Source organism: Propithecus coquereli, unplaced genomic scaffold (genome assembly GCF_000956105.1).
Source record: "Propithecus coquereli isolate 6110/MARCELLA unplaced genomic scaffold, Pcoq_1.0 Scaffold142, whole genome shotgun sequence".
Lineage (NCBI taxonomy): Eukaryota > Metazoa > Chordata > Mammalia > Primates > Indriidae > Propithecus > Propithecus coquereli.
Genome location: NW_012138525.1, coordinates 3,225,222 through 3,248,865, shown reverse-complemented (window position 1 = coordinate 3,248,865; position 23,644 = coordinate 3,225,222). Strand labels below are relative to the sequence as shown.

Below are 23,644 nucleotides of genomic sequence, written 5' to 3'. Positions count from 1 at the left end.
CCGGCCGCTCCCGCTGGGCGCCCCGACCGGGTCCGGCCCGCGGGGCCGGGGCCGCGGCCGCCGAGGATGGGGAAATCCAACAGCAAGTTGAAGCCCGAAGTTGTGGAGGAGCTGACCAGGAAAACCTACTGTGAGTGCGCCGCCCGGCCCGCAGCCCGCGCCCCTCCCCGCCGGCCCCCGCCCGCCCTCCGGCCGCCCTCCGCCCCGAGCCGCCACCTTCGCGCCGTCGCCCCTGCCCCGCCTCCGCCCGACCCCTCGCAAGCTCCCCGGCCGCGCCCCTACCCCCCGCCTGGCCCTATTGTTCTAGCACCCTCCCCAGCCCTGGAAGTGTGCCGCCTGTCACCGCGCGCGGGGCCACCCGGCCGCGAGGGGAAGCCCCAACCCCCCCGCGGCCCCTCTCCGCCGCTGTCCGAAGGGGCAGGGTGTGCGGGGGCGGGGGCGGTGGTCCCGGGAGGGGGCGCCGGCTGCGCGGTGAGACTGGCACGAGCGCGGCGGGGTGGGTGATTCATGCATCACGATGCTGCTGCTGCTGCTGCGAGGTTGGCCTGTCGCCCCCTCCCTGGCCTGGATGGTGTGTGGGGGGTGGCGAGACTTGGCAGAGAGCTCGTGGCCGCCACGGCAAAGGGTCCTGGAGGCCCTGTTGGTTGCAGCGTTTGTAGGCTGAATTCTCCTCTTGCCCCATCTTGCCTCCCTCCTCATCTGCCACTCCGGGAAATGGGTTTTTGCAGCCATGGGTGATCTGGTCGGTCTGATCATTTAACTGCCCAGGGCTACCCCGAAGAGGAGGGCCTGTCCATTGTGGACTTCGCTAGCTCAGCCCCAGTGTGGCTCTCTCCACTTGCCCAGGTTACAACTCTGCAGTCCCCTGGCATCTCCAATTTCTCCATTCCAGTGTTCCCTCTTCCCCGCAGCCTCTCCGGAGGTGCCTGGTGCCAGGGCTTAATGGAACTGGGCCCACACCACCCTGTCTGTTTTTGGTGATGGGGAGAGGGAAGGCTGCGTGATCTGGAAGGGCCTCTGCCTGGGTGTTTGATTTGGGAGGGGGCAGTGGCCTGGGCTTGGGTTGGAATTCAGCACCCACACCTGGGCTGCTGCGTGGGCCCGGCCCCTCTGCAGCACCGGCGGAGGCAGCAGATTGCCCACCAGCCAGAGTGGCGGTGGAGGCCGGGGAGCAGCTTCTGGTGCTGCATTGCACAACCTCTGCCCCCCTCCCCCCACTCCGTCGGTCTGCTGGGCACGTCTGCGGGTCTGTCCAAGCCCACGCTTCGGCTCGGTGCCCCTCGCCCCGTGTGCTGGGAACAAAGGGGGTTTTCCTGAGTGGGCGCTAGCCTGCTGCAAGGTGCAGCCCCTTCTCTGGTGGAATTGTGCGGCAAGGAGCTCACGCCCCGCTAGCTGCTCCCCCGAGCAGGGGGTGAGGCCCAGGGGCTGCTCTTGCCCTCTTTCCAAGGTGGGCGATGCCCTTCCCAGTCCGTCTGCTGTTTAGTGAGATTTGCTGGGCCCTCCTCCAAGCTCAGTCCATGTATGGCCCACAGCTGTCAGCAGGCAGGTGCAGGTGGGGCTTCCTGGGCCCCCATGCCTGGAGAGGCTGAGGGCACCGCAGGCTTCGCCGGGAGTGGTAGGCACAGGCTGCACCAGGGTGTCTCCATCATGGTGGGACAGGGGAGCCACCAGTGAGCTGAGGGAAGACAGGTCTTATCATGTGCCGAGCTCTTTGCATCGTTAGCACGTAGATTCCCCAGCAGCCGCCCTCCCCACGGTGCTGTGGTACCGCTACCATCTCCATTTACAGAGGGGGAAACTAAGGCTCAGGGAGGTGAAATGGCATGTCCGAGATCCCACGGCTAGTCACCGGGCAGTGCTAGGACTCGAACTCAGGTCTGTCTTACTCTTAAGCTGTGCCCAGTGAGAGACCTCAGAGCTAATGCGGAGAGCTCTTCTGTGTGTCCCTTTCTGGTTTTTGCTAGAGGCCCCTGATGGTGGACTCCAGATGGGAAGGGGCCTGGGGTGGTCGTTTTGCCCAGCCCCCTCTCTGGGCAGATATGTCAACTTGGAGAGAAGTTGAGTCAACAAGGCTTTGTAAGGAACTAGCCGGTCTGGTGCTGGGCTGCGCTATTTTTAAAGGCCTTTGGAGACATGGAACAGTTTTGCTCGGGGAGCATTAGCCTGGGTACTTTTCCTCTGCAGAAGCCCTTATTAGGGGCGGGCCGGAGAGGTGGTGGTGGGTTCATTTGCCCCATCTGCCTCCCTTGCTGACCTGAGCCTCAGTGCAGGCCTATGTCTATGTGGCTAACAACTGTATCTCCCCGTGTATTGGTCCTTAGTAGGTCCACACATATTTGTTGAATGAAAAGTCTCCCTAGAGGAAAAGCAGAGAAAGCTCCGGCTTGTTCTCAGGCCTGCAGATGGGCTTCCTTCTGCTGGGGAGGGGAGCGTCTGCTCTTTGTTCCGGGGATTCCGTGCATAGGGTCAAGAGAAGCGCCTGCTGGGAAGGACTTGCAAAGGTCAGGATCTCCTGGAGAGCTTGGTTAAACACGGAGGTGCTCCGCCGCCCTCCCACACTGCGATTCCTTAGGTCTGGGCTGGGGCCCAGGAATTTCCATCCAGATCTTGGTGCTGGGGAGCTATGGTGATGCCACGGCATTTTAGCCTGGGCAACAGAGTGACACTCTGCCTTAAAAAATTGTCGTTTTGACCATACAATATAGCTTCATCTTGAACTGGTCTTAAATATATTTTGTGGGCAAAATTTCATCTCTCCACAGAGGAATCCTACGACCCTGGTCTTTGTGCCTGGCATGCAGAAGGCATAGGAAGGCAGGCTCTTGGACTGGTTTGCCCGAATCCTAGCAGAGGCTTGCTAGCATGCATGGCAGCCTCCCCCAGCCCCGCTTGTTAACTGTGAGGCTGCTGCTCCTGTGTGTTCACTCTGGGCCAGACACGGAGATAGAGTGAAAGAGAGAGATGACATTCCAGCCCTCAGGTGGAAACCAGCCAGCCAGTCTGAAAGATCACGCATGGAGGTGCGAGGCATTTGTCATGGTCTGAGCTGCAGCAGTTTACAAGCTTCTGGGGGCCACACCAGGCCCAAGAGGCAGAGCCTCTGCCTGCTTCCCTCTCCTGTCTCCGGTGCTCTCTCTGTGATGCTTACAGGCACTCCCCAGGGACCTCCGCCCCGCCCTGGTCCAGGACTCAAGGTGGCCACCTCCTCCTTGTTGCTTGTGGTCAGCCCAGGCTCTGTCTTGACCTTGCCCGCCAAGCTTGAGTCTCTTCTGCCTTTTCTTGGACACCCAGAACAGTGCCTGGCACACAGCAGCTGTTGGGGGAGGAGCTAGTCTGGGCACAGCTAACGCCTCTGTGACCCAGGGCACAGAATGGTCCCTGACTCCAGGTTGGGGTTGCCAGTTGGGCTCTTGGATCCCTCTAGTTTTGGGGCAATCCTGGGACCCATGGAGGTTCCTTCCTGTAGGATAAGGAATATTCTCTGATCATTGCTCCTCCATCCAACTCTGCCCAACCAGAGTGGGCAAAACATTGCCTTGGGGGAGGCAGTAACTGGCGCCCATCTTGGGACAAACATGGGAGTTGGGACGATGGCTGTATGAGAATGTGGGGGCCCCACAGCCAGGCCAGGGGTGAGCCACAAAGAGCGGGAAGGACCAGCGGAAGGCAGGGGGCTTCTGCAGTCCCTGTGCATCCTATGTGTGTGCAGGTAAGACAAGGAGGCCCTTCCTGTCCCCACTGGAGGCTGAACAAAGCGGCAGCAAGAGAGCCTGAGCTTAGACTCTTGACATGGGGTGGGCATCTGGGCAGGGAACATCACCTGTGTTACTAGGAAAAGACTCAATACCCTGGAGAAGGGGGCTGGGTATCACTGGGGCTGGGTGTCTTTGGGCAAGGCCCGGACCCCCTCTGAGCACCAGTTTGCTCACCTGTGTGACCTGCCCGCACGACTCCATGGGTCCAAGTGGGAGGACGCTTTGTGGTCCAGAGAGTGGGCGGAAAGGGAATGGGGCTGTTTGGCAGCAGGGCCTCCTGGGGGGGAGGGCCCAGGGGCCAGTTCGGGGCTCAGGTCCTTTCCCTGGGCAAGGCTCGTCTCACGGAGCTTTCCTTTCCTTGGAAATGGGCGCCATGGGGACCCTGGGGTGGGGAAGGGCTCAGGGTACGTGAAAGGTTTAACATGGTTCCTGGTTCTGGGGGGACCTTTTAGGCCTCCCTAGCAGCGGCTGGTCTCAGGGGTGCAAGTCTCCATCTCCCACGGCAGGACAGCCCTGCCCCTTGTGGAGCAGAGACGGACGGGGAGGCTGGCGAATGGCAGGGACTGGCCTGGGGTCACCGAGCCCAGCCGCTCCGCACAGCCTGGCTGTGCCCTTCCTGCCTCCCTTGGCTCCATGGTAAATGGAACCCGCTCCTCCCGCCCCTGCCCCCTAACCCTGCCCCGGAGGGTTCTCGCTTCTCCCCGGGCCACAGATGTCCTTTCTCCTGGCTGAGGCCCTGGGTCGGACCAGCTTCCTCTGCTCCCAGGCTCAAGCCCCTTTGGGGCAAGGCGTGGGCAGTGGGGACTTGCTGGCGAGGGGGCGGGGCCCATGTCGGCCCCGGAAGGGCATGGCGGGGGCTTCTCTGAGATGAGTGGGCAGCCACGGAGGGGAGGTGGTGGAGACGCATGAGATTTGGGTTTCGCAAGATCGTTCTTGGGTATAGTGCGAAGACTGGATCGGCAGGGCGGTAGCAGTGGGGACCCAGCTGAGCGGGATGCTGCCCTGGGTGTCGGGGATGACGAGAAGACAGACTCCAGGTATATTTAGGAGGGATGTTCCATAGACTTGGTACATTGTTTTTGTTACCTTGTAGATTTGGGATTATGTGCCTTTTATTTTCTAATTTTTTGAAACCAGACAGTTCTGAATGTTTGCCCACATCGTTAACTATTCGTTTAAAGCATGACTTTTTAATGTCGTGTCATATGAATGCAACATGCTTTATTTCATCCCCTGTTGTTAGACAGTTAGGTTCCTCCCTCTCCCCCAATTTAAATAATGCCGGTACGAACATCTTTGTACTACGTCTTTGCACATATTCTTTTTTGGAGCCAAAATAACCAAAAATGGGGTTATGGAGTTAAAGGCCGGGGACATTTTAAAAGGCTTTTGATTAAGAACTGCTAAATTGCTCTCCAGAAAGGATGTTCCAATTTACATTTTCAGCAAGAGTGGATGAGAGAGTGCCTGTTTTCCCTGCGTTTGTGCCAGCACTGGGTATTATTGTTTTTCTTAATCATTGCCAATTTTATGGGGAAGAAAAAAGATAGCTTCCTGTTTCACTGTTCATTTCTTTGATTGCTCTTAAATAGAATCCTAGAATCTCTGAGCTGGAGGAGACTCTCGGGGTCATGCAGTCCAATGTCCTCATTTCACAAATGGACAAATTAAGTGACAGAGAGGTGAGGTGTGGCTCCCAAGGTCACACAGCGGGTACTGCCAGGGCACCTCACGCTGTGCCAGTGAGTTGGCTGTTGGCTAGAGAGAGGGATGTCTTGCTTTCTTCACTGAAGTCTTCTGATATGGTTCATCTTGCCCTAAATATCTCCAGCACTCCGGTAAGGAAAAAAAACTCCAGTATAAATTTAAAAAAGCACATCTTTGTTACTGTCATTACAAGATGAAACAATTTTTACATTCCTTGTGTGATCTATTTACCAAGGCAGAGAACGTCAGATTAACTTGCAGCGTTTCTAGGTAGCTTGAAATTGGGGTCACATCCTGGCCGAGGGGCAGGGCAGCGGAGTGCTGAGGGCTTGAAGGTCAGTCCTGCCACTTTCTGGCTGTGGAACCCTGGAGCGCCTCGTACCTCTCTGAGCTCCGGTGCGTTGTGCGTGAGACCAGGAGGTCCGCGTGTGCTAAGTGCTCGGCAAACTCTCTCCCAGGAAGGAGGCCGCTGGGCCAGCTGTGTCAGGAGACAGCGGTTCCTGGCAGCGAGCTGCCACAGGCCCTCAGCTCAGTTGGAAGTGAGTGGCAGATGTGGGCAGCCTCTGTGGGGGTCTGGCTGCGTTGGTGGCCAGATCGTCCTGCGTCAGGCTCCCGGCCTGGCGAGTTGCGGAGGGAGGCCCGGCTGTGGCTGGGTTTTAGGCTCCTGTGTGCACAGGGGCTTGGAGGGCACAGAGCAGCCTGCCTGGGCTTCAGTCCCAGAAGCGTCATAGCCTGGACAGTGACTTTGGAGTCACTAGTCCCTTCTGGGACTCAGTTTCTCTTTCTGTGCAATGTTCAGACTGCCAGGTGGTGAGACCCGGTGGGGAAGGTACGCCCGGGCCCCAGGGTGGAGTGTGCCTGGGCTCTGGTGTCTGATGACTTGGGCCCTTGGATTGTCTCAGCCTCAGGCACGGTTTTTAGCTTCTTGTCGCCTCGGTTTCTCATCTGCGACTGGGGGATAATAATCCCTCTCTAGCACAGGGCTGTGTGTGGGGTTAGAGAGGGTGGGCATGGGACTCGGCGGCTCGTCTCCGACGTCATGGGGTGTGGAGAATCTGTAAGCAACAACGCGGGGTGATCGGAGTCTGGTAGTGAGCATGTGCGGTGTGCCCCAGGCCTGTGCTCGCTATTCACGGGTGTTGGTCACGACTCCCCCCAGGAGCCCTGCATGGTCCCTGTTTTATAGATGAGGAAACAGGCTCAGAGGGGTCGAGAACTGGCGCATGGCACACGCCAGCACGTGGTGCAGCTGGGGTTTGGCGCCCCGTCCTATTTGACCCTGGAGCCTGCACCCTTAACCCCTGGGCCGTGATGGGGGGGCCCTGCCGTGGAGGTGTGCGGGTGAGTGTGAGCAGGTATGGGTGCCTGGTGTGGGTGTTGCAGGCAGGGTGGGTGCCCCGGGGCATGCGGGCAGGTCCTGCTTCACGTGAGCACGCGCTCAGTGAGAGTGACGGGGTCGTGGCATGTGTCAGGAGTGGGTGAGCCGGCATGTCTGCGTGCACGAGCGTCGGTGTGTGAGGGCCGCTCTGTGCGGGTTGTAAATGGAGATGCACCTGGGGTGGGGGCGGCTGGGGATGAGGGGACCTGGGGGTGGGGGCACCTGGGAGGAGGCACTGACAGGCCAGGAACCGCGTCAGAGGCTGGGAGCTCAGCTGCTGGCTCTGGGGCCAGGCAACAGGTTGCTGCTTCTCAGTCCCCTTCTGCCCTGGCTGTGGTGGTCCCTGCAGGCGGCTGGGGAGTGTCATTGGGAGGAATGACAGCAATGACAACCACTGTTTACCATGTAGCACTCAGTGCCAGGTGTGCTGAGTATACTCCCCAAAGCCCTGGGAGTAAAGATGCTTACGCCCATTATACAGATGGAGAAAAGTAGGCCCAGGCAGGCTCAGGGACAAGCCCAGGTGCCTCGGGAAGTGTCTGTTGAACGAAGAAGAGACTGAGTCCTCTTGGGTGCAGTGTGGGCTGGGGGGGCATGGTGACAGAGGGAAACCCCATAATCTTAAGTTCCTTGAAGGCTGGGCCACATCTTGTGGCCTTTGGTGTCTCCACAGTGTGCAGCACTGAGCTGCCCCTGGGGCAGGCCTGCAAATGTGGCCTCTGTGTGACGATTTGCGCTTTCCAAGCGCTCTCCTGTACTGCTGTGGTTCCCCTCCTCCCCCTGCCCAGGGAGGGTCACCTGTGCTCCTGGCCTACAGTCCCAGGGTGGGGATTGCCAGGGCGTCCAGAGTCAGATCCTAGTTCCAGCCTGACTTGCTGTGGCCTCTGGCCGCCCTCTCAGGGCCTCAGTCTCCCCATCTGTCCTGCTGTCTGTGAGACGGGGTATTGCCATCTCAGCCCCTGGGTGCCCTGACTGTGCAGCCCGGGGAAGGTGCGCCTGCCTGGCAAGCCCAGGAGGGGTGCAAGGCAGCTTCTGGCTCTGACACTTTTGGGCTGGTGGGGCATCCGGGCCACTGTGCCCTGGATCCCCCGGCAGAGAGGGGGGGAGGGCGGGAGGAATGTGGCTTTGAGGAATGTTTGACCCAGGGCAGAAATAGCTCTCTGCTTGTTCATTTCAGGGTTGGGTTTTCAGCAGGGAAGCGGGCTCAGAGCGCCCTTCTATCCCTCTAGCCTTGGGGCCACGGCCACCCAGCTCCGCCACAGCTCTGGCCCTTTGGGGACAGAAAATGGCCTCTTTTTTTGCTATTTTTTTTTTTTTAATCGAGAAGCTGCTGTGAAAAACAGAAAGAGCCTTGGACTTGGAACCAAGCAGAGCTGCGTTCAAATCCCTCGATCTGCCCTGCCCAGCGTTTCCTTCTGGGACGTCTGCCTTCTCTTCTGCGGAACTGGCAGCAGGGGGCACGCTGAGCTGAGAGGGCTTTTCTGGGGTCTGGTGTCAGGGGCTCCTCCCAGGGACCTGCCAGACATGGGTTCAAATCCCAGCCCCTCTCCTCATTAGCTCTGGGACTTTGGCCTTGAAGATAATCCCGCCTCCAGGGTGGTGGGGGAATTAAAGTGGAAATACGGGTGAAGGGGCCCGGCTCATCCCAGGCCTTTCAATCCCTCCTTCTGTGTCCGGCGCCTTCACGTGTGAAGTGGGGGGACTGAAATGCCCCAGGTTGGTGGTGACCCAGGAGCTGTGCACTCAGAGGCCGCTCTTCTCTGACCTTCCCCTTCCTCCTCCCACCGACCATCCCGCCCACTTTTGCCCACACTCGGCTGCCCAGAGCCCCACGGCCACTTCCAGGGGAGGCGTCCCTGGGCTTGGCCAGCGTCCTCCTCGGACGTGGTGGTGACGCCGTGTTTAACTCTCCCCCTTCGTCAGCTGAGAGCCATGAGGACGCACCGCGTCTGGCGGCCTGGTTCGTGGTTGTGTCCCAGCTCCTGGAACGGAGGCTGCACACGCTGCTGCGATGAATGAAGAAACAAATACAGAAGTGAACAAGCTAATGAGTGAAGTTTCTTCTCATCCATCTTGAGCTCTGCTTCGTGTTCCTGCGGGGCTGGGGGCGGGGTTTCCCCTGTGTCTGGGGCAGGGGGAGGCCGGGCCCAGTGAGGACCCCTGGTCCCCCTCACGTTCTGGGGCTGGGGAGGCAAGGAGGGGTCCAAGCCCCCAGCCAGCCAGCAAGGCCCCTCCTTCCAGGCCCTCCTGCTCCTGCCTTTTTGTAGGAACCAAAAGATTCCTGTTCAAAGGCAGGAGATGGGGCTATTTTTGGCACTGTGGGGGAAAAAGCGAATGCTTTCCTTCTGTTCAAAAATATATGGTGTATGTGATGGGCAGATGGCGCTTGGGAGAGCTCAAAGCCTGTGCTCTCCGGGCTCCTGCCCCTCGGCCGAGGTCCCGCACGCCACGCTGGGCTGCTATTGTCTCCAGACTGCCTGTGACGAGGCCCTTGCTGGGCCCGAGCGGAACATGATCTCAATTAAAACTAACAGCAGCCATCAAAATAAGCGAGAGGAGCCTGCTGAGGTGCCCGTGAGCCTCAGCTCCTTGCTCCAGCTCCGTGGAGCTGCGGGCAGCTGTGAGAAGGGATCTAGCTGCACTTCGGGGAAGGAGGCCCAGCCAGCCGTGGAGACTGGCTGGAGGCCCTGGGTCCTGTGCGAGGACTCTGGGTTCTGGCCGAGGGGGTCCCCAGGCCGCCTTGCCACCCCTCACGCCCTGATTCAGAAGACTATGGAACAGCTTCCTTGAGCCAGGCCCTGCAGATGATGGGGACACGGGGCAGGTTGGACAGATGGATTTCTGGCCCTCTGGTGCTCACAGTTTGGTGGGAAGCAGATGTCAGGCCAGGACAGGCATCGAGACAGGGCACTGCACGATGCCATGGGAATCAACCCAGTCTGGGGTGCAGCCAGGAGGGTTTCCTGGAGGAGGTGATATTTCAGTTGAGACCTGAGGGTAGGGTTGCCAGACATACTAAAAAATTATTTGTCGTTTATCTGAAATTTGAATTTAACCGGGCATCTATATTTTTGTTTGCTAAATTTGGCCCTACCTGAGTTGAGAAGGCACACAGAGGTTTGGGGGAGAGGGTTTTTGTGGGGGACAACGGGAGTGTTTCAAGGAGGAGGAATGGCATGTCCCAGGTGTGGAGACATCGAGGTATGGCGACTTCCAGGACCTGGAACTTGTACAGTGGCTGGAGTGGGTGGGGATGAGGCGGATGCTGATGGCAGGAGGCCTGCACGGTGCCCACCCCCTGCTGCACGAGTGAGGGGGACAGACGAGCTGTTGAGCAGCCTGGAGATGAGCTTATGTGGCCAGAAACCGAGCGGCTTAAGTCTCGCCTCCACGTGGCCGTGGGCAGGTCCCCTGGCTGAGCTGCGGTTTCCTCGTCTGCAATGCCGGGTGCTGGTGGCCCTGCCGCAGGGCTGGTCAGTGAGTGGGAGATGCAGTGGGTCAGCCCTCAGAGCTGCTGGCGGCCCCGGCGGGGAGGGGGGCTTCACGGGGCGTCCTGGAACACAGGTGAGCTGCGTGAGGCACACTCGGGGAAGTGGGCCTTGGCCGGTGGAGGCAGCAGCAGGCGTCACGGTCAAGGCCACGGTCTGGCCTCCAGGGAGCTCTGGCCAGGCCGGTGGGTCTGTGCTGTGCCTCTCCGCGCCACTACTGCCATTGCCTGGTCCTCTGCTCCCAGAGCACCACCGTGAGGGCTGTGATGAGTCACTGCCTCCTCCAGGAGGGCAGGTCAGGGCCAAGCCGCCACCCTCAGCTCTTAAAGGGCCCCCCTCCTGGCCAGACGCTCTTGAATTCATGGTCCAGAACCTTCCAGGGTCCCTGCAGGAGCTGTTCTGCCCCAGCTCAGGGGCAGGCCGATTTGTAGCATCCTGTGCAGGAGGGGGGAGAGGAGGTGCTGGTGGTGGGGGTGGCCGCGGGTTCCCACTCCAGGGGCCGTCCCCGCTCCGTCCCCCCGGAGTCTCTGTGTCCCTGTCAGTTTTGTTGTGGTCTCTCCCTGTGTTGGGGGCTTTGCATTCTTCCCTGGGGCCTCTCTTCACCCCTGGTCTCTGCTCTTCTTGGGAGTCTCTCAGCACTTCCATTCGGGGGGTTCCTTGCTCTACTGGTTGTGACGTGAGGGACTGATAGTTTGACTTCTGCCTGAGCTGCGGTGGAGACCAGCTCAGTGTCCCCACCCGCTCCCCGGGCTGGGGGAGGGGCCCTAGAGGGCGAGGGCTGAAGCAGGAGTGTGGGGCCCGGGAGGGGGAGGCAGACGCCATATGCCGCAAGATGGGCTGGCAGGGGGCGGCTGCCTGCCTGCGGCTCCTTGCAGTGTCCCCCCCACCAGGTGCCCGTATTACGGGTCCTGGTCATCCTGCCTCGTCTTTGGGTGCTGTGACACCTATTAATAATAGTAGCAATTGTTAGCATTTTGGGACGCTGTGTTCTCTCTGCCTGCACCATGCCACTCTTCCTCCGGATAACGCTTTGTTCAAGCAAGACGTGGCTTCCCGTGGTCCCTCGAACTCACCATGCCCTGCGTGCTCGCTGAGCTTGGGGCGCGGCCCCTCCTGGAAACCCTCCCTCTTCCTCTTTGCCTGGCTGAGGCCTGCTCGTCCCCCCTGCGCAGCCTGTGCACCCCCTTCCCGGGGAGTGTGCCCCGATCCCCCACTTCACATGTGCATCACCCCCAACCCTCCCATCTTGCCGTGACAGATAATTAGACAGCCGTGTGGTCATGTGCTTAAGGTCCGTCTCCCCTGTTAGATCAGGGACTCAGGGCGACAAGGACCTGTGTCTGGGTCTTGCTGTCTGTATCCTTGGAGCCAGCCGAGGGTCTGGCCCGTTGAACATGCTCAGGAATTAATTGGGGCAAATGAAGGGGTGAAAAGTCTTGTTTGTTCCTTATCCTGTAAGGAAGGTATTGTCACCACCACCATCCCCATTTTACAGATAAGGAAACTGAACCTCAGAGAGGTTGCCCAAGGGGCTAAAGAACGACCCAATCTAGAGAAAGACCCTTCCTGTTGAGCAGGTGCGTTGCTTCAGCGCCTCCCACAACGTCTGACCCCGGCAGTGTTTGGAAAATGTCTGTGGAATGGGGCTCGGCTCTGAAATCTTCGAGAATTTCTCACCGGGAGTCTTGAGAAAACTGCACACGTGAACATTTTCCCGGGGTCTCAGGGGCCCAAGGAGGCAGCAGATGTGGTTCACTCCCTTCCAGACCCACGCTTTGGGAGAGTCCGAGTCTGACGGCAGAGGGGCCTGGACCAGAGGGCAGTTCCTGGGGCTCTACCTTGTGTGTGTGTGTGTGTGTCTGAGTGTGTGTGTGTGAGTGCGTGCGTCTGTATGTGTCTGTGTGTGAGTGTGTGTGTGTGAGTGCATGTATGTGTGAGTGTGAGAGTGTGTGTGTGTGAGTGCGTGTGTCTGAGTGTGAGTGTGAATGTGTGTGTGTGAGTGTGTGTGTGGTATGTGTGTGTGAGAGTGTGTGGTGTGTGTGTGTGAGAGTGTGGGAGTGTGAGTGCGTGTGTGGTGTGTGTGTGTGTGTGTGTGAGAGAGAGAGAGAGAGAGAGAGAGAGAGAGAGAGAGTGATCACTGGAGCAAGTCTGTTTATTAACCAGGAATAACTTTGAATTCTAGAAAATAAAAGCAGCCATGTCTACTTTCCAACTTACCCGCCTAAAACGATGACACATGTTCTCTACAAGAACACATACACACTGAGCACCTACTATGTGCCATATGCTGCAATTCGGTTGAAACTTAGGCAGACACAAATTCTGCCCCATGGAACTCCTGGCCACTGGGGAAGGGCAAATTTGGAACCACAGGCTATCCCAAAGACCGGAATAAAACCATTCCTCATGCCACTTCTCTAAGGTATTGTCAGCCCCATCTTTTTTCTATGTATGTTGCTGTGATAGCTTTTACCACCCTCAGTTTTCTGATGAGGAAACTGAGGTTCAGAGAGGTTAACTGACTTGCCCAACATCACATAGCTAGAATGTAGTAGAGCCGGGATTTGAACCGATGTCAGTGTGACTTGCTCTGGGTCACTTAGCCAGTCAAAGCAAGTTGTTAGTAGGTCAGCAGATGCGGGGCCCTTTGCCTCCCAGCACCAGTGGCACTTTGTCGGGGAGTCAGAGAAGCCAAAGGTTTGTTAGCTCTTTCAGAGGGTGCAGGAGTGGGACAGGATGAGAGGAGGTCAGCTCCCAGAATGCATCTGTGTGAGGTTTTGAACACACTTTTCCGGCGGGTTCTGGAGGCACACCGACGCTGGGGCTGGCCCCACCCCACCGCGGACTAGCTTTGGTCCTTGACAGGCGGCTTCACCTCTGGAAGCCTCAGTGTCCTAATCGGAATGATGGAAATAATGAAAGTCCTCACCTCGCAGCCTCGTTCAGTCGCCGAAGGGCATTGGCGCAGGCGAACTGCTTAGCCCGGGTCGGGAGCGTGGGAAGCGCCTCATCACTGGCAGCTTTTCCTTGTTCCCGGAAGCCACAAGCCGGAGCACATCTTCCTGCAGTTTTACTTGCAACTTTTGGGGGGAAAGTTATTTAACTTACTTAGAAATTAAAATCAATATATTTTATAACTTTATTTTTACAGTAAAATAAACACCCGTAAATGATGAGGCAGAATGGAAATCTGCAGAAATATTTGAGTAGAACACAAGACTGGAACCAGACCTTGCTTTCTGTGGGTGCCTGGGACCCTGCTGTCCCCTGCCTCCCAGGGAGCACCAGCCCTCTCCCCCGGGGGCTCTGCGGGGGGCACCTTTGAGGAGCCCCCGGACTGCCCTGACCATGCGGCCCTGCCTCAGGGAGGAAGCGCGTTCACCTCCTCGTGAGCTAGTTGGAGGGAACGTTCTTAGCCCATTTGTCAGATGAGGAAATTGAGGCTTGGAGTGGAGAAATGGGTCACAAAGATTTGGGCTTTATTTCGATGAAGTGAGAAGTGCCGAGTGTCCAGGAGGAGGGTGGAGCCGGGCCTGGCTCTGCCAGGGAGCACCGTGGGGGGGGCGTTGTGATGGATGGCAGGAGCCGGGTGCTCCCTGCTTGACTGTGTGCCCCGAGTCTCAACCACCCCAGTACCAGGCACACAGCAGGTGCTCAGCAAGCTCTTGTCGTGGGCTGGGGGGGCCTTGGTGGGCGACCCATCCCAGGGCACGGCCATCTCCAGGCTAAGCCTTCTTGGTCCCAGGCTTCAGGTCAGAAGGACCTGACCTTTGACCTCCACCATTGACCATGTCATTCGGTCAAGCCCCTTTGCCTCTCTGTGAAGCCTCAGTTTCTTCGTCAGCAAAGTGGGCTGGCGGGAACCCTGACCTCTCAGCGCAGGGCCTGGTGCGGCACGAAGGCTCAGCCATCGGCGCAGTCTGGGCTCGGGAAGGCCCTGAGGGACTAAGAGGAAACGGTTTGATTCTGGGTTTGTGTGGCCCTAGCGGTCCCTGTCACCTGTGTCCCACAAAGGATGGCAGCGGCAGGAAACTTGCCATCTAGACACCTGCCCCACAGCCTGGCCCTGTGACATCTTATTCTAAGTGCACCACCCCTTTTCATAGCGCCAGGTCATCTCTGCATGGCACTCACCACGTGCTGGGCCTGGTGAGCGTGGCCTGCGTCCTCTTGTCGGCCAGGGCTCAGAGCAGGGAGCGTGGGGACCGGCTGCGTGCAGGCCTTGGTGGGAGAGAGCCAGCTTCGGGGGCCGCCGGCAGGTGGGCCAGGCCCCAGCTCAGGCAAAGAGCAGGCCCAGGAGCCGGGGCGGACCCCACCCAGCGCCGGCCGAGTCTGCCCCCCCGGGCCAGGGGACCCCCACCCACTCAGCACTCCTGAAGTCAGGCCTTCTGGCTGGAAAACCCCCTACACCCCAGCCTGGCTCTTTGGCAGATGAAATACCCCAAGGCTCGCTCAGTCTTCCTCCTCCTACCCGGCATCTGGGCCTCTCACGAGGGGGCTGGGTGGCCGTGGGCACGGGGCTCCCTGCTGCACCCGGATGCCTCATCCTGAGACAGGCACAGCAGCAGCCCGTGACCCCTGGGCTCCGTGTGGCACAGAGGGGCGGCATGAGAGCGGAGTCGGCAGGGCCTGCCAGTCTCTCCTGTGCCCAGCACTGGGCCACTGGAAATAGTGACCACCAAGGAGGCTGGGCTGCTGCCACCTCACGGTGGGAGGAGGGGCCTGGAACCAGAGGGGAGGAGAGGGGAGGGGATGGGATGGGAGGGGAACTTCCTGCTTCTTTCTAGGTCAGGGCGAGGGGCTCACACAGCGAGTGCCTGGAGTTCTGGGTGTCGGCCAGGCCTCCTTTCTGATGGGACAGGAACCAGTCCTCCTCCAGCTGGGCATTCATGGAACAGGGGACAGGACGGGGCGGGCTGGGGGTTGGGCTGTCCCTCCTCGCCCTGGCAGAGGCACCGAATGATACTTAACAACAGCGACGATCATACTACCTATCTATGCCAGGCGGCTTCGGCGTGTGCAGTCGTGCTGGCTCTGGGCTTGGAGACAGCAATACCGAGTGCTGCATTTTAGAGACAAGGCTGCCACCCTTGCCCAAGGTCACCTGGTGGGTCAGTGGGCCTGGGACCCAGCCCAGGTTGTCTGGCACAGAGCCTGCGTCCTCACCGCCTCTCCTGACTGGGCTCCGTCATGGGGGACACTGTGCTCTGGGCCTTCATTTACTTGCTCCTGAAGGTCACTTTGAGGAGCGTGGGAGCCGGGGGTCCTGGAGGTCCTGGGAGGAGGGCTCCTTTGTGGGACAGAGGGAGAAGGTGTGTGGCCAAGGTCTCGTGTCAGGTCAGGAGCCGAGGAGGGTGGCTGGGGGTGTCCTGTCTCTCCCCAAAACACTAGTTCGTTTCCACAAGGCCTTCTGGAAACTGCCTGCCGCCGCCGTCAGCCCCCAGGGAGGAGCTGGGGTACCCGGGAGTCTGCAGTGCAGCTGGCAGGAGGGAGTGATGAGGGGGGGCTTGTGCGCCTCGCGGGCTGGAGCGCGCGGGTGGCTGCTCCCCCAGCCCTTCTGCAGCGGGACTTGGGGGGCATCCCCACAGGTGTTTGATTCCCTTTCCTGACCTCCTCACCTCCCAGTGTGTGGCTCTCTGTGGTGGGTACGGCCAGTTAGTGTCACTGCTGGTAGCAGGAGAAGCCATTCCCCTTTCACAGATGGGGAAACTGAGGCCCAGACGGGGCAGGGGGGAGGGACAGGCCACACAGCAAGGGAGTGGCAGATCCCCAGAGTCCAGGTCCCACGAGAGATACAGCTGTTTTCCATGCAGGGGAACTGCCCCTGCTCTGGGGGTGCCTGTCCTTGGATGCAGGGAGGGCAGGCCTGGGCGGGGGGCAGGGGGTGCGTGTGGCCCACCGACGTGCTCCCTCCTTCTCTGACATAGCTTCGCTGTGGCTGCCCGGAGAGGGGTTAGGGTAGAGCCTTCTGTTCTGAGGGGACAGCACTGGAAGGGCTGTTGGGTGGCGCAGGTGCAGACACAGCTGTGGGGGCAGGGCCGGCTGGAGAGGCTGGGTGGATGCTGACCTTTGAACTGTAGCCCAAGGACATAGGAGGAGGGTTCCAGGAGGGGAGGGACATGACCACTTTAGGGATGTTGGCAGATGCAGGGTGGGGCTTGATGGGCAAGCAGGATGGAGGCAGGGGGCCGAGAAGGGGCTGTGCAGAGGCTGGGGTGGTGTCAGGGGTCACACCCGGCGGCCCTGGACAGTGGGGGTTTGTTGTGTTTTCAAGGCCAACAGGATGGATGTGGGCGGCACTCTCTTGCAGTTGGCGCAGGACTGCCTGTAGGGCAGGGCCAGGGCGTTCTCGGGATGGAGGTCTGGGGTGACGTGGAGGGGGTCCCTTTGGGCCACATGGAGCCTGGGGGTGGGGGGCGCAGGGTGTGTGAGCAGGGGAGAGGCCGGGGCCTAGGAGGCCAGCTGCACTTCTGGAAGGAGACAGCCAGTGGTCGTAGGTGTCGGGACCAGGGGGACTGTGTGGTTTGGTAAGAGGGGTCACTCGTGGCTGGGCCCGAAGGTCCCACTTTCTCCTTTCTGCTCCTCAAACCTGCTGACCCCTTGCTGATGGGGTTTCCTTCAGCTGGGGTGGGGTGGGGGAGGCCTGGTCGGCCCCAGGAGGGGTGGTTGGGGAGGCTGGAGCAGCTCCGTATGCCCCCATCCCACCGCGGGGGCCGCCAGCCCCTACTGTCTGTTCCCACCGTGTTTGAGCTGAGCCTCGATCGGGAGAGAGGTATTTTGCTTTAGGGAAATCAAAATCAGACTCAACATTTATCCTGGGCTCCTGGGACCGGCTCTCCTGCTCATTCCTGGCAGACGAGAGCTGCGTGGAGGGGAGGTGGAGCTGGGGCGGGGCCCAGGAACGCTGCTCAGGTCGGGAGGGTCCATGGCACCGCAGGCGCCCCCTGGGCTGGGGGGTATGGGCCTGGAGTCCGAGTGGGGAGAGGCTGGAGTGGGCGGCCCCCTACCCACTCTGGGCCACCAGCTGGCCCTGCCCCTCTGCAACACTTTCTCTCAGGGGAGCCCTGCAGGGGCTCTGCACCCGCTCTGGACTGGGCATTCTCTCTCCACTTCCCAAGAGCCCCTTCCAACAGTGCTGCCATTTATACGCCGTGTATAGGTGAAGGCTCTGAGGTTCAGAGAGGTTAAGTAACTTGTTCAGAGTGACACAGCGTATCAGTGGCCCCAACAGGATGACAACCCAGAGCCTTCCACTGTCCAGCGGCGAGGTGAGCATGGCCCATTGCCGGATGCTCGCCCACATCCGGTTTTAAATCCTGGTTTTATTACGAGCCTGGGCCCGCAGACCTGGAGGCAGAGTGCGCCAGAAAAAAGCAGCTCGTTTTAAAAATTGGCGCAAACCAGATGTAACCGTGAAGGTAAAGGTCATGAGAAACACGTTTTAGGACGTGCTCTAAACCCAGCCCGGCTGCCTGAGGACTGGGGGGCCGGTGGGGGAGCGGGTTTGTTCTCCGCCTGCTGTGTGCAGGACCGGTGGGGGTGGCGCGGTGCGGCCACCAGCCTGGAGAAGTGCCCAGCCTCGGGGGCTTAGCGTCCAGCTGGGAACGTGGGAAAGAAAACCCGCCTCTGTGGCGCATTTGCTGGGCGCCGGACGCTGACTGCGCCACGCACTTTGCCTCCATCCTCTTCCCGTGAGTCGTCTGAAGATACAGGCTATAATTAGTCCCTTTCTACAGATGAGCAGACCGAGGCTCAGAGATGTGGGGTCACTTGTCCAAGGACACAGACCAGAAAGGGCAGGGAGCCCCGGGCTGGCCCGAGCCCTCTCTCTGGACCACACCACTCCACCCTGTCCGTACCCCAGCCCGTCCCCTTTTGGTCAGGCCCCCTTCGGACCCTCTGTCGTGGAGCTTACGGTAGGACAGACTACACGGAAAGGGGTTTCCAGAGAGGGCGTGGCAGGGGCAGGAGGGCTTCCCAGGAGAGGGGCACCCCAGCTGGGCTTTGGCAGCTGGGCAGGGCTGCCCAGGCTAAAGGGAGGAGAGATTAGCGTTCTGGGCAGAGGGAACAGTGGCCGGTGCAGTGCGGAGGCCGGAATAGTAAGGAGCTTAAGCGGAGTCTCCAGGTGGGGGTGTGGGCAGAGCATCCGTGTCGCTGGTGGCACAAGGACGGCTGGCGTTCCTGCCCTGCCCTGATCCCTGAGCTTGGACCCACAGGGGAAGTGGAGGCCCTGTTAACTTCACACTTGGCTGGGCACGGATCCTGGGAAGGTCGCTCGGCGTCTGGGTGGAACGGAGGCAGAGGGAAGCAGGACCCCAAAGTGTCCCCATGCCCCTCCCTCTCAGTGCCTGCGGAGGTCAGCGCTGCTGGGGGCATGACCTTGGGCAGGACCCCCAGCCCTCCTGGCGTTGTGTGGGGGCACACAGTTCTTGGGGTGGAGGACAGACATCTCCCCCAACTTTTTATTTTGAAACATCAAGAGGAACATTGAAATAATAGTGCAATGTGTCCTTCCAGATCCCTCCCTTTCTATGCATGTGTGTATGTCGCTGAACCGTCTCACATGGGCCTGCCCCACCCTGACCCTTACCCTAAATACTCCAGGGCGCCCCCCGACCTGAGGTAGCCCCAGTGCTGTCACCACCCCCGGGAAGATCCACAGGGAGCCTGTCACAGCATCCGGTTGCCCGCCCACAGCTCAGCTTCCCAGATGTCCGGTGACAGCCGTTAGAGGGCTCCTTCCTCCCGAGCCAGGACCCGATCCAGGCATCACGAGTTACGTTTGGTTGCCTCGTGTCTTTAGTCTCTTTTTCCGGAACAATCCTCTGACTTGCTTTGCTTTTCGTGGCACTGACTTGAAGTGTCCTGGCCAATTGTCTCGTAGAATGTCCCGACTGTGTCCCTGTAGTTAGGCTGCATATTTCTGGCAGGAGAACTCCACCCATACGGCATCCTTCCGCCGCGTCGAGTTAGGGCGCACGGGACGTCAGGTTGTTGCACGACTGGGGAGGCCAGGTTTGATCAGGGACGGTCACTTCATATCTTCATAGTTATGCTTTGATTGTGTATTAGAAAATATACAACCAGAACAAGTCACTGCTAATTTTATGGATATTATTGCCTAGACTGAAGCTAGATTAGGCAAGTAAGGAAAAACATGACTTAAGGAAAAATCCTGAGTGCACCATCAGACAGGTGGGTAGGGAGGAATCTTGAAGGTGGTCTGGGACGGCTGGGCTTGTGGAAACCCAGACGGAATGGTTAGGAACGAGGCCTCGGGGCTGGGCAGACTGAGGCTGAGGGGCCACCTTTTGGCAGTGGCCTTGGGTACGTTCCTCACCATGTTGGGGTGGTGGCTGCTAAGTGGGGGCTGGGGTTTGGGCGTGGACCTGCTTGGCCCGTGCTGGCTGGCAGGGGGTGGGGGCAGGTGGCCAGGCCCCCAGAAACGTGCCCCTGCCTGTTGCCCTTCAAGACCCTCCAAGGCCCCAGGCAGTGAAGCCGTTAGGATTGCTGGCCCTGGCCTCGTGCTAGGGGACACCTGGCAGCCTCTACTCTTTCCTAAAGGTCAGTTAGCTGCTTAGAGCATCAGGTAGGCTCACACCGTCACTGGCTCAGGCCCCCGGGGGCTCGGCTGCCTCTGATGGCCCAGTGCTCTATAGGGAGGACCGTTTTAATGGGGGCAGCCAGCCACGTCCCTCCTCCCACGGCTGCTGCTCCCCAGGAGCTGGTGGAGGTTGAGGGAGGACGGAAGGCTGGGGCAGAGGGCCGTGGGGCACTGTTGAGATGGGGGGCGGTCAAGGAAGAGTTGGGACTTCTGAGCTGGGGGCTCCCAGGGAAGCCCCTCTCTGGCCCTGTGAAGCCCAAGCCCACCTTTTGTCAGCAGTGGCCCTGCCATGAAGCTCCTGCTGTTTCTGTTGTGTGGTGCCACCCCTTGCCAAGGTCACACGGGCCACGCAGCTCCGTGGCATACTTGTGGTGGGGGTGCACCAGTGTGGCATCCATCCTGTCCCCTGGAGGCACGGTCCTGGCCCTGCTTCCCCTAGCAGGGTGATCGCAGGTGACCCTGGACAAGGAAGCAGGCCCATCTGAGCCTCCGTTTCCTCCCTGGGACGACAGGATCACACCTGCCTCTGGAACCCTTGTGAAGGTGGAGAGTGGCAGGCACTTTAGTCTTCCCAACAATCTCATTTTACAGATGAAGAAACAGGCTCAGAGAGGGGCAGCAGTTTGCCCGAGGACACACAGTGAGTCTGAGGCTCAGAGAGGGGCAGCAGGTTGCCTGAGGACATACAGTGAGTAAGCTGTGGGGCTGGGTGTGAACCCAGGTGGTCCAGTCTGGCCCCAGCCTGCGTCCCCGCTCCTGGCTGTGCTCCTGGCTGTGCTGTGACAGGTCACCCGCGTCTCCAGGTTCTGGCTTTCCGCACCAGCCCCTGTGCCCCAGCTGTCCCTCATGGCAGCTGTGGGTGGCAGGTCCCAGGCAGCCAGTCCGGGTCAGGCCAGGGTTGCCTTCCTTGTCCTCCCCCAGGCATCCCCCTTCCCCCATACCCTTGCTGGAACTTTCTCTTGGAGAATTGCGCTCTGCGACTCCAGGCCGGCCTTTCCAGGTACCTGGCATCTCCCACTCGCTCTTTCTGTCAACAGCCTGCTGGGGACAGGTCTCTTCCCATCTCCGATTTGGGCTTGTCGGGGGAGAGTGCCAATCAGGACAGGGCGGAGTCTTCCGGCCCACCCTGGAGCCTGACTGCCGGGCTCTCTGCCGCACACCTGAGTTCAGACCCTCACTCCCTGGCCCCCTTGTGCCTCAGTTTCCACATGTGGAGCCCAGGGAGAGTAATGCTGTCTTCCCTTGGTGCTATTGCAGGGCAGCACGGAGGCCCCCCGCGCCCACTGCCCGGCGTGGATCTGGCCCACAGAGAGCTCTTGCAGCTGGTGGTTGTTACGAGCTTGCTTCGAGCGGTTTTTGACAAGTGGCTTCCTCAGGTGTGTTCAGGCACAAGCAATTCAGAGAGACCCTCTTGGGCCTTCCTTCCCAGTCCCCTGGGAAGAGATTCCAGTTCCTTTACTCACCTGGCCTCCACCTAACCTCCCCTTCCTTTCCCTTCGTGCGTTCGTTCATTCGTTCGTGCCACAAACGCGTAGTGAGCGTATTCGAGCGCCCAGCTGTGCCGGGACCAGCAGCTGCCATACCCCCTACGACTGAATGCCCAGATAGCGCCACGTGGCAGGTGTTATTGCTGCTACGAAGGAGGAAGCTGAGGCACGGTCACGCAGGCAGGGAGTGAGTGTGGCCTTGGAGGTGGTCCGATGTTCTTGTTCAGCGACTTCAGAGAGAACGTGCTTTGGTTCCAACCTGAACCGATTCGGCGTTTTATTGTTTGGTTCGAGGTTCAGTGAAGGACTGTTTGGCTCGGCTTGAGGTTCAGCCACTTTACGTGGCTCGTTCCAGCCTTTGGTTCGTGGCTCCGTTCGTGTCTCGCTGGCAAAAGAACTGGACTGAGCACTGAGAGGGCTGGAGGGGGGCCGAGGCAGTGGGGGGCGCTGCGGGGACAGCGCCTGGGGAAGCTGGGCCTTCTCTGCCTGTCTGTCCCCAGGACTGAGATGGGAACGAATGTGTCTTAAACGCTGAACTGGGAGCGACAGTCCTGCCCGGCCACTCCCGGGACGGCAGGGAGAAGCAGGCCCTTGAGCATAAGGGGGCGTCCTCGGGGGTCCTCACAGCAGCGCAGCACAGCGGGCACTGGCAGCGGGCGGGGCCGGTGTTGTCCCCTGTGGGGGTGGCCGGGCACAGCGCCCCTTACCGGGGCTGTTTACCAAGACATCATTTTCCTGTTCAGAGCAGGCCGGTGCCCTGACGTGGCCAGGCAGGCTGTGGGGTGGGGAGGGCGGGAAGGGAGGGCCCCCCAATGAATGCCTGGCCCTGGGGACACCACCCTGAGCTAAAGGCCACTTTTCTGTTTTCTCTTGCAGTTACCGAGAAGGAAGTCCAGCAGTGGTGAGTAGCTGCTTTTTCCCAAACTGTTGGGGGGCTGGAAGTGTTGCCTTTGTGCTGATGGGGACAGCGGTGCAGCTGCCCAGGAGGGGACGCGTGGAGGGGACTCTGAGAATGGTTCATCCACGTGCCAGTTCAGGCACCTTTGTTCAGAATCTTTTGTTCACGTGGATGGACGCAGTTTCAGTTGAACTGGGTTGGGGGTGGTGTTGGGGTGCCGGTGAGTCCTGGCCTTGTGTAGCATCTCTAAGGACCACCAGGTCCTGCTCTCCAAAGGGAGGGGTGTGGGAGGGAAGTCAGGAGGCCGGGTCCCTAGCCAAGTCACCCACTCTGCGGCCTTGAGAAACCTCTTCCCCTCTCAGGGGCTCAGTGGCTCCTTCTATAAAATGATCGATTAGACTGGATCAAGGATGGCAAATAGGTTTTCTCTTGTATGCCAGCTCTAATTGATCTGTAGTGGCTGCCTGGTGCTGTGTTAAGAAGGATTCTGAGGCTGTACGTCACGGAGTGAATGGAAAGCATAGCAGTGAGGGATTAGTGAGGTCTGTGATGGATTAGTGATGCCTGCCCTGGGCGAGGAGGTAGGACAACAGCACGTCTGGCGTCGTGACCCGGAGGCTCACACTGTAAGGTGAGCTTGAGCTGGGGGCTGCAGGTGGGGGAATGAGGGGTGAGCTCGGAGACCTTCCAGTAAAGTGTGGGGAGCAGGACGGGGCCCCCGCAGGGCCACTCCTCCATGTTTTGAGTCCAAGCTGCAGAGGCGCAGAGCTCTGGCTGGCCTGCCCCGTGCAATTGGCCCCGTGTTGGATACCCCGGCAGGGGGCAGGACCTGGATGGTGAGCGGGCTGAGGCCTGGCAGGGGAGTGGAGGTGGGGGAGCAGCCACCTGGGGAGGGGGCACCAGGAGCTGTCTGCCTGGGGCTGGCCCAGGGCAGGGAGAGGGGGAGGTCTGTCCTGGAGAGCTGTGGGCCCTTCCGGAGCACCGCCGTGGGCCAGGCAGGCTGGCAGAAACAGCCTTGCTTCCTCCTCGCGATCACCCTCGGTGGAGGAGCCCAGCGCGGCGTCTCTTGGCTGAGGGTGCTGAGCGCTGCCCGAGCTCCTGCCCACGCCTGGGCCTTCTCCTGGAGAGAAAGGTGGCAGCGTGGCCAGGAGCGCGGGCGCCAGAGCTGGGCTTGGATCCTGACTTGCCCACCTCCTGGCCAAATGCTCTTGGACAAGTGACTAGACTTCTTGGGGCCTCAGTTTCCCCACCTGGAAAGTGAGGGTAATAATGGTCAAACGTTATAGGAACAGTGTGACGATTAAATGCGCTAATCTATGCCTAGCAA

At 59.8% G+C, this 23,644-nt stretch overlaps 1 protein-coding gene across 1 annotated transcript in view; it reads left to right on the top strand.

The window, feature by feature from the left end:
- The first annotated feature begins 66 nt into the window (after positions 1-66).
- Positions 67-23,644, top strand: part of NCS1 (neuronal calcium sensor 1) — a 43,281-nt gene continuing 19,703 nt past the window's right edge. The window contains exons 1-2 of the mRNA XM_012639663.1: positions 67-130; positions 22,296-22,320. Coding sequence (XP_012495117.1) covers positions 67-130; positions 22,296-22,320 — 89 coding nt within the window. The remainder of the gene's footprint in view (positions 131-22,295; positions 22,321-23,644) is intronic.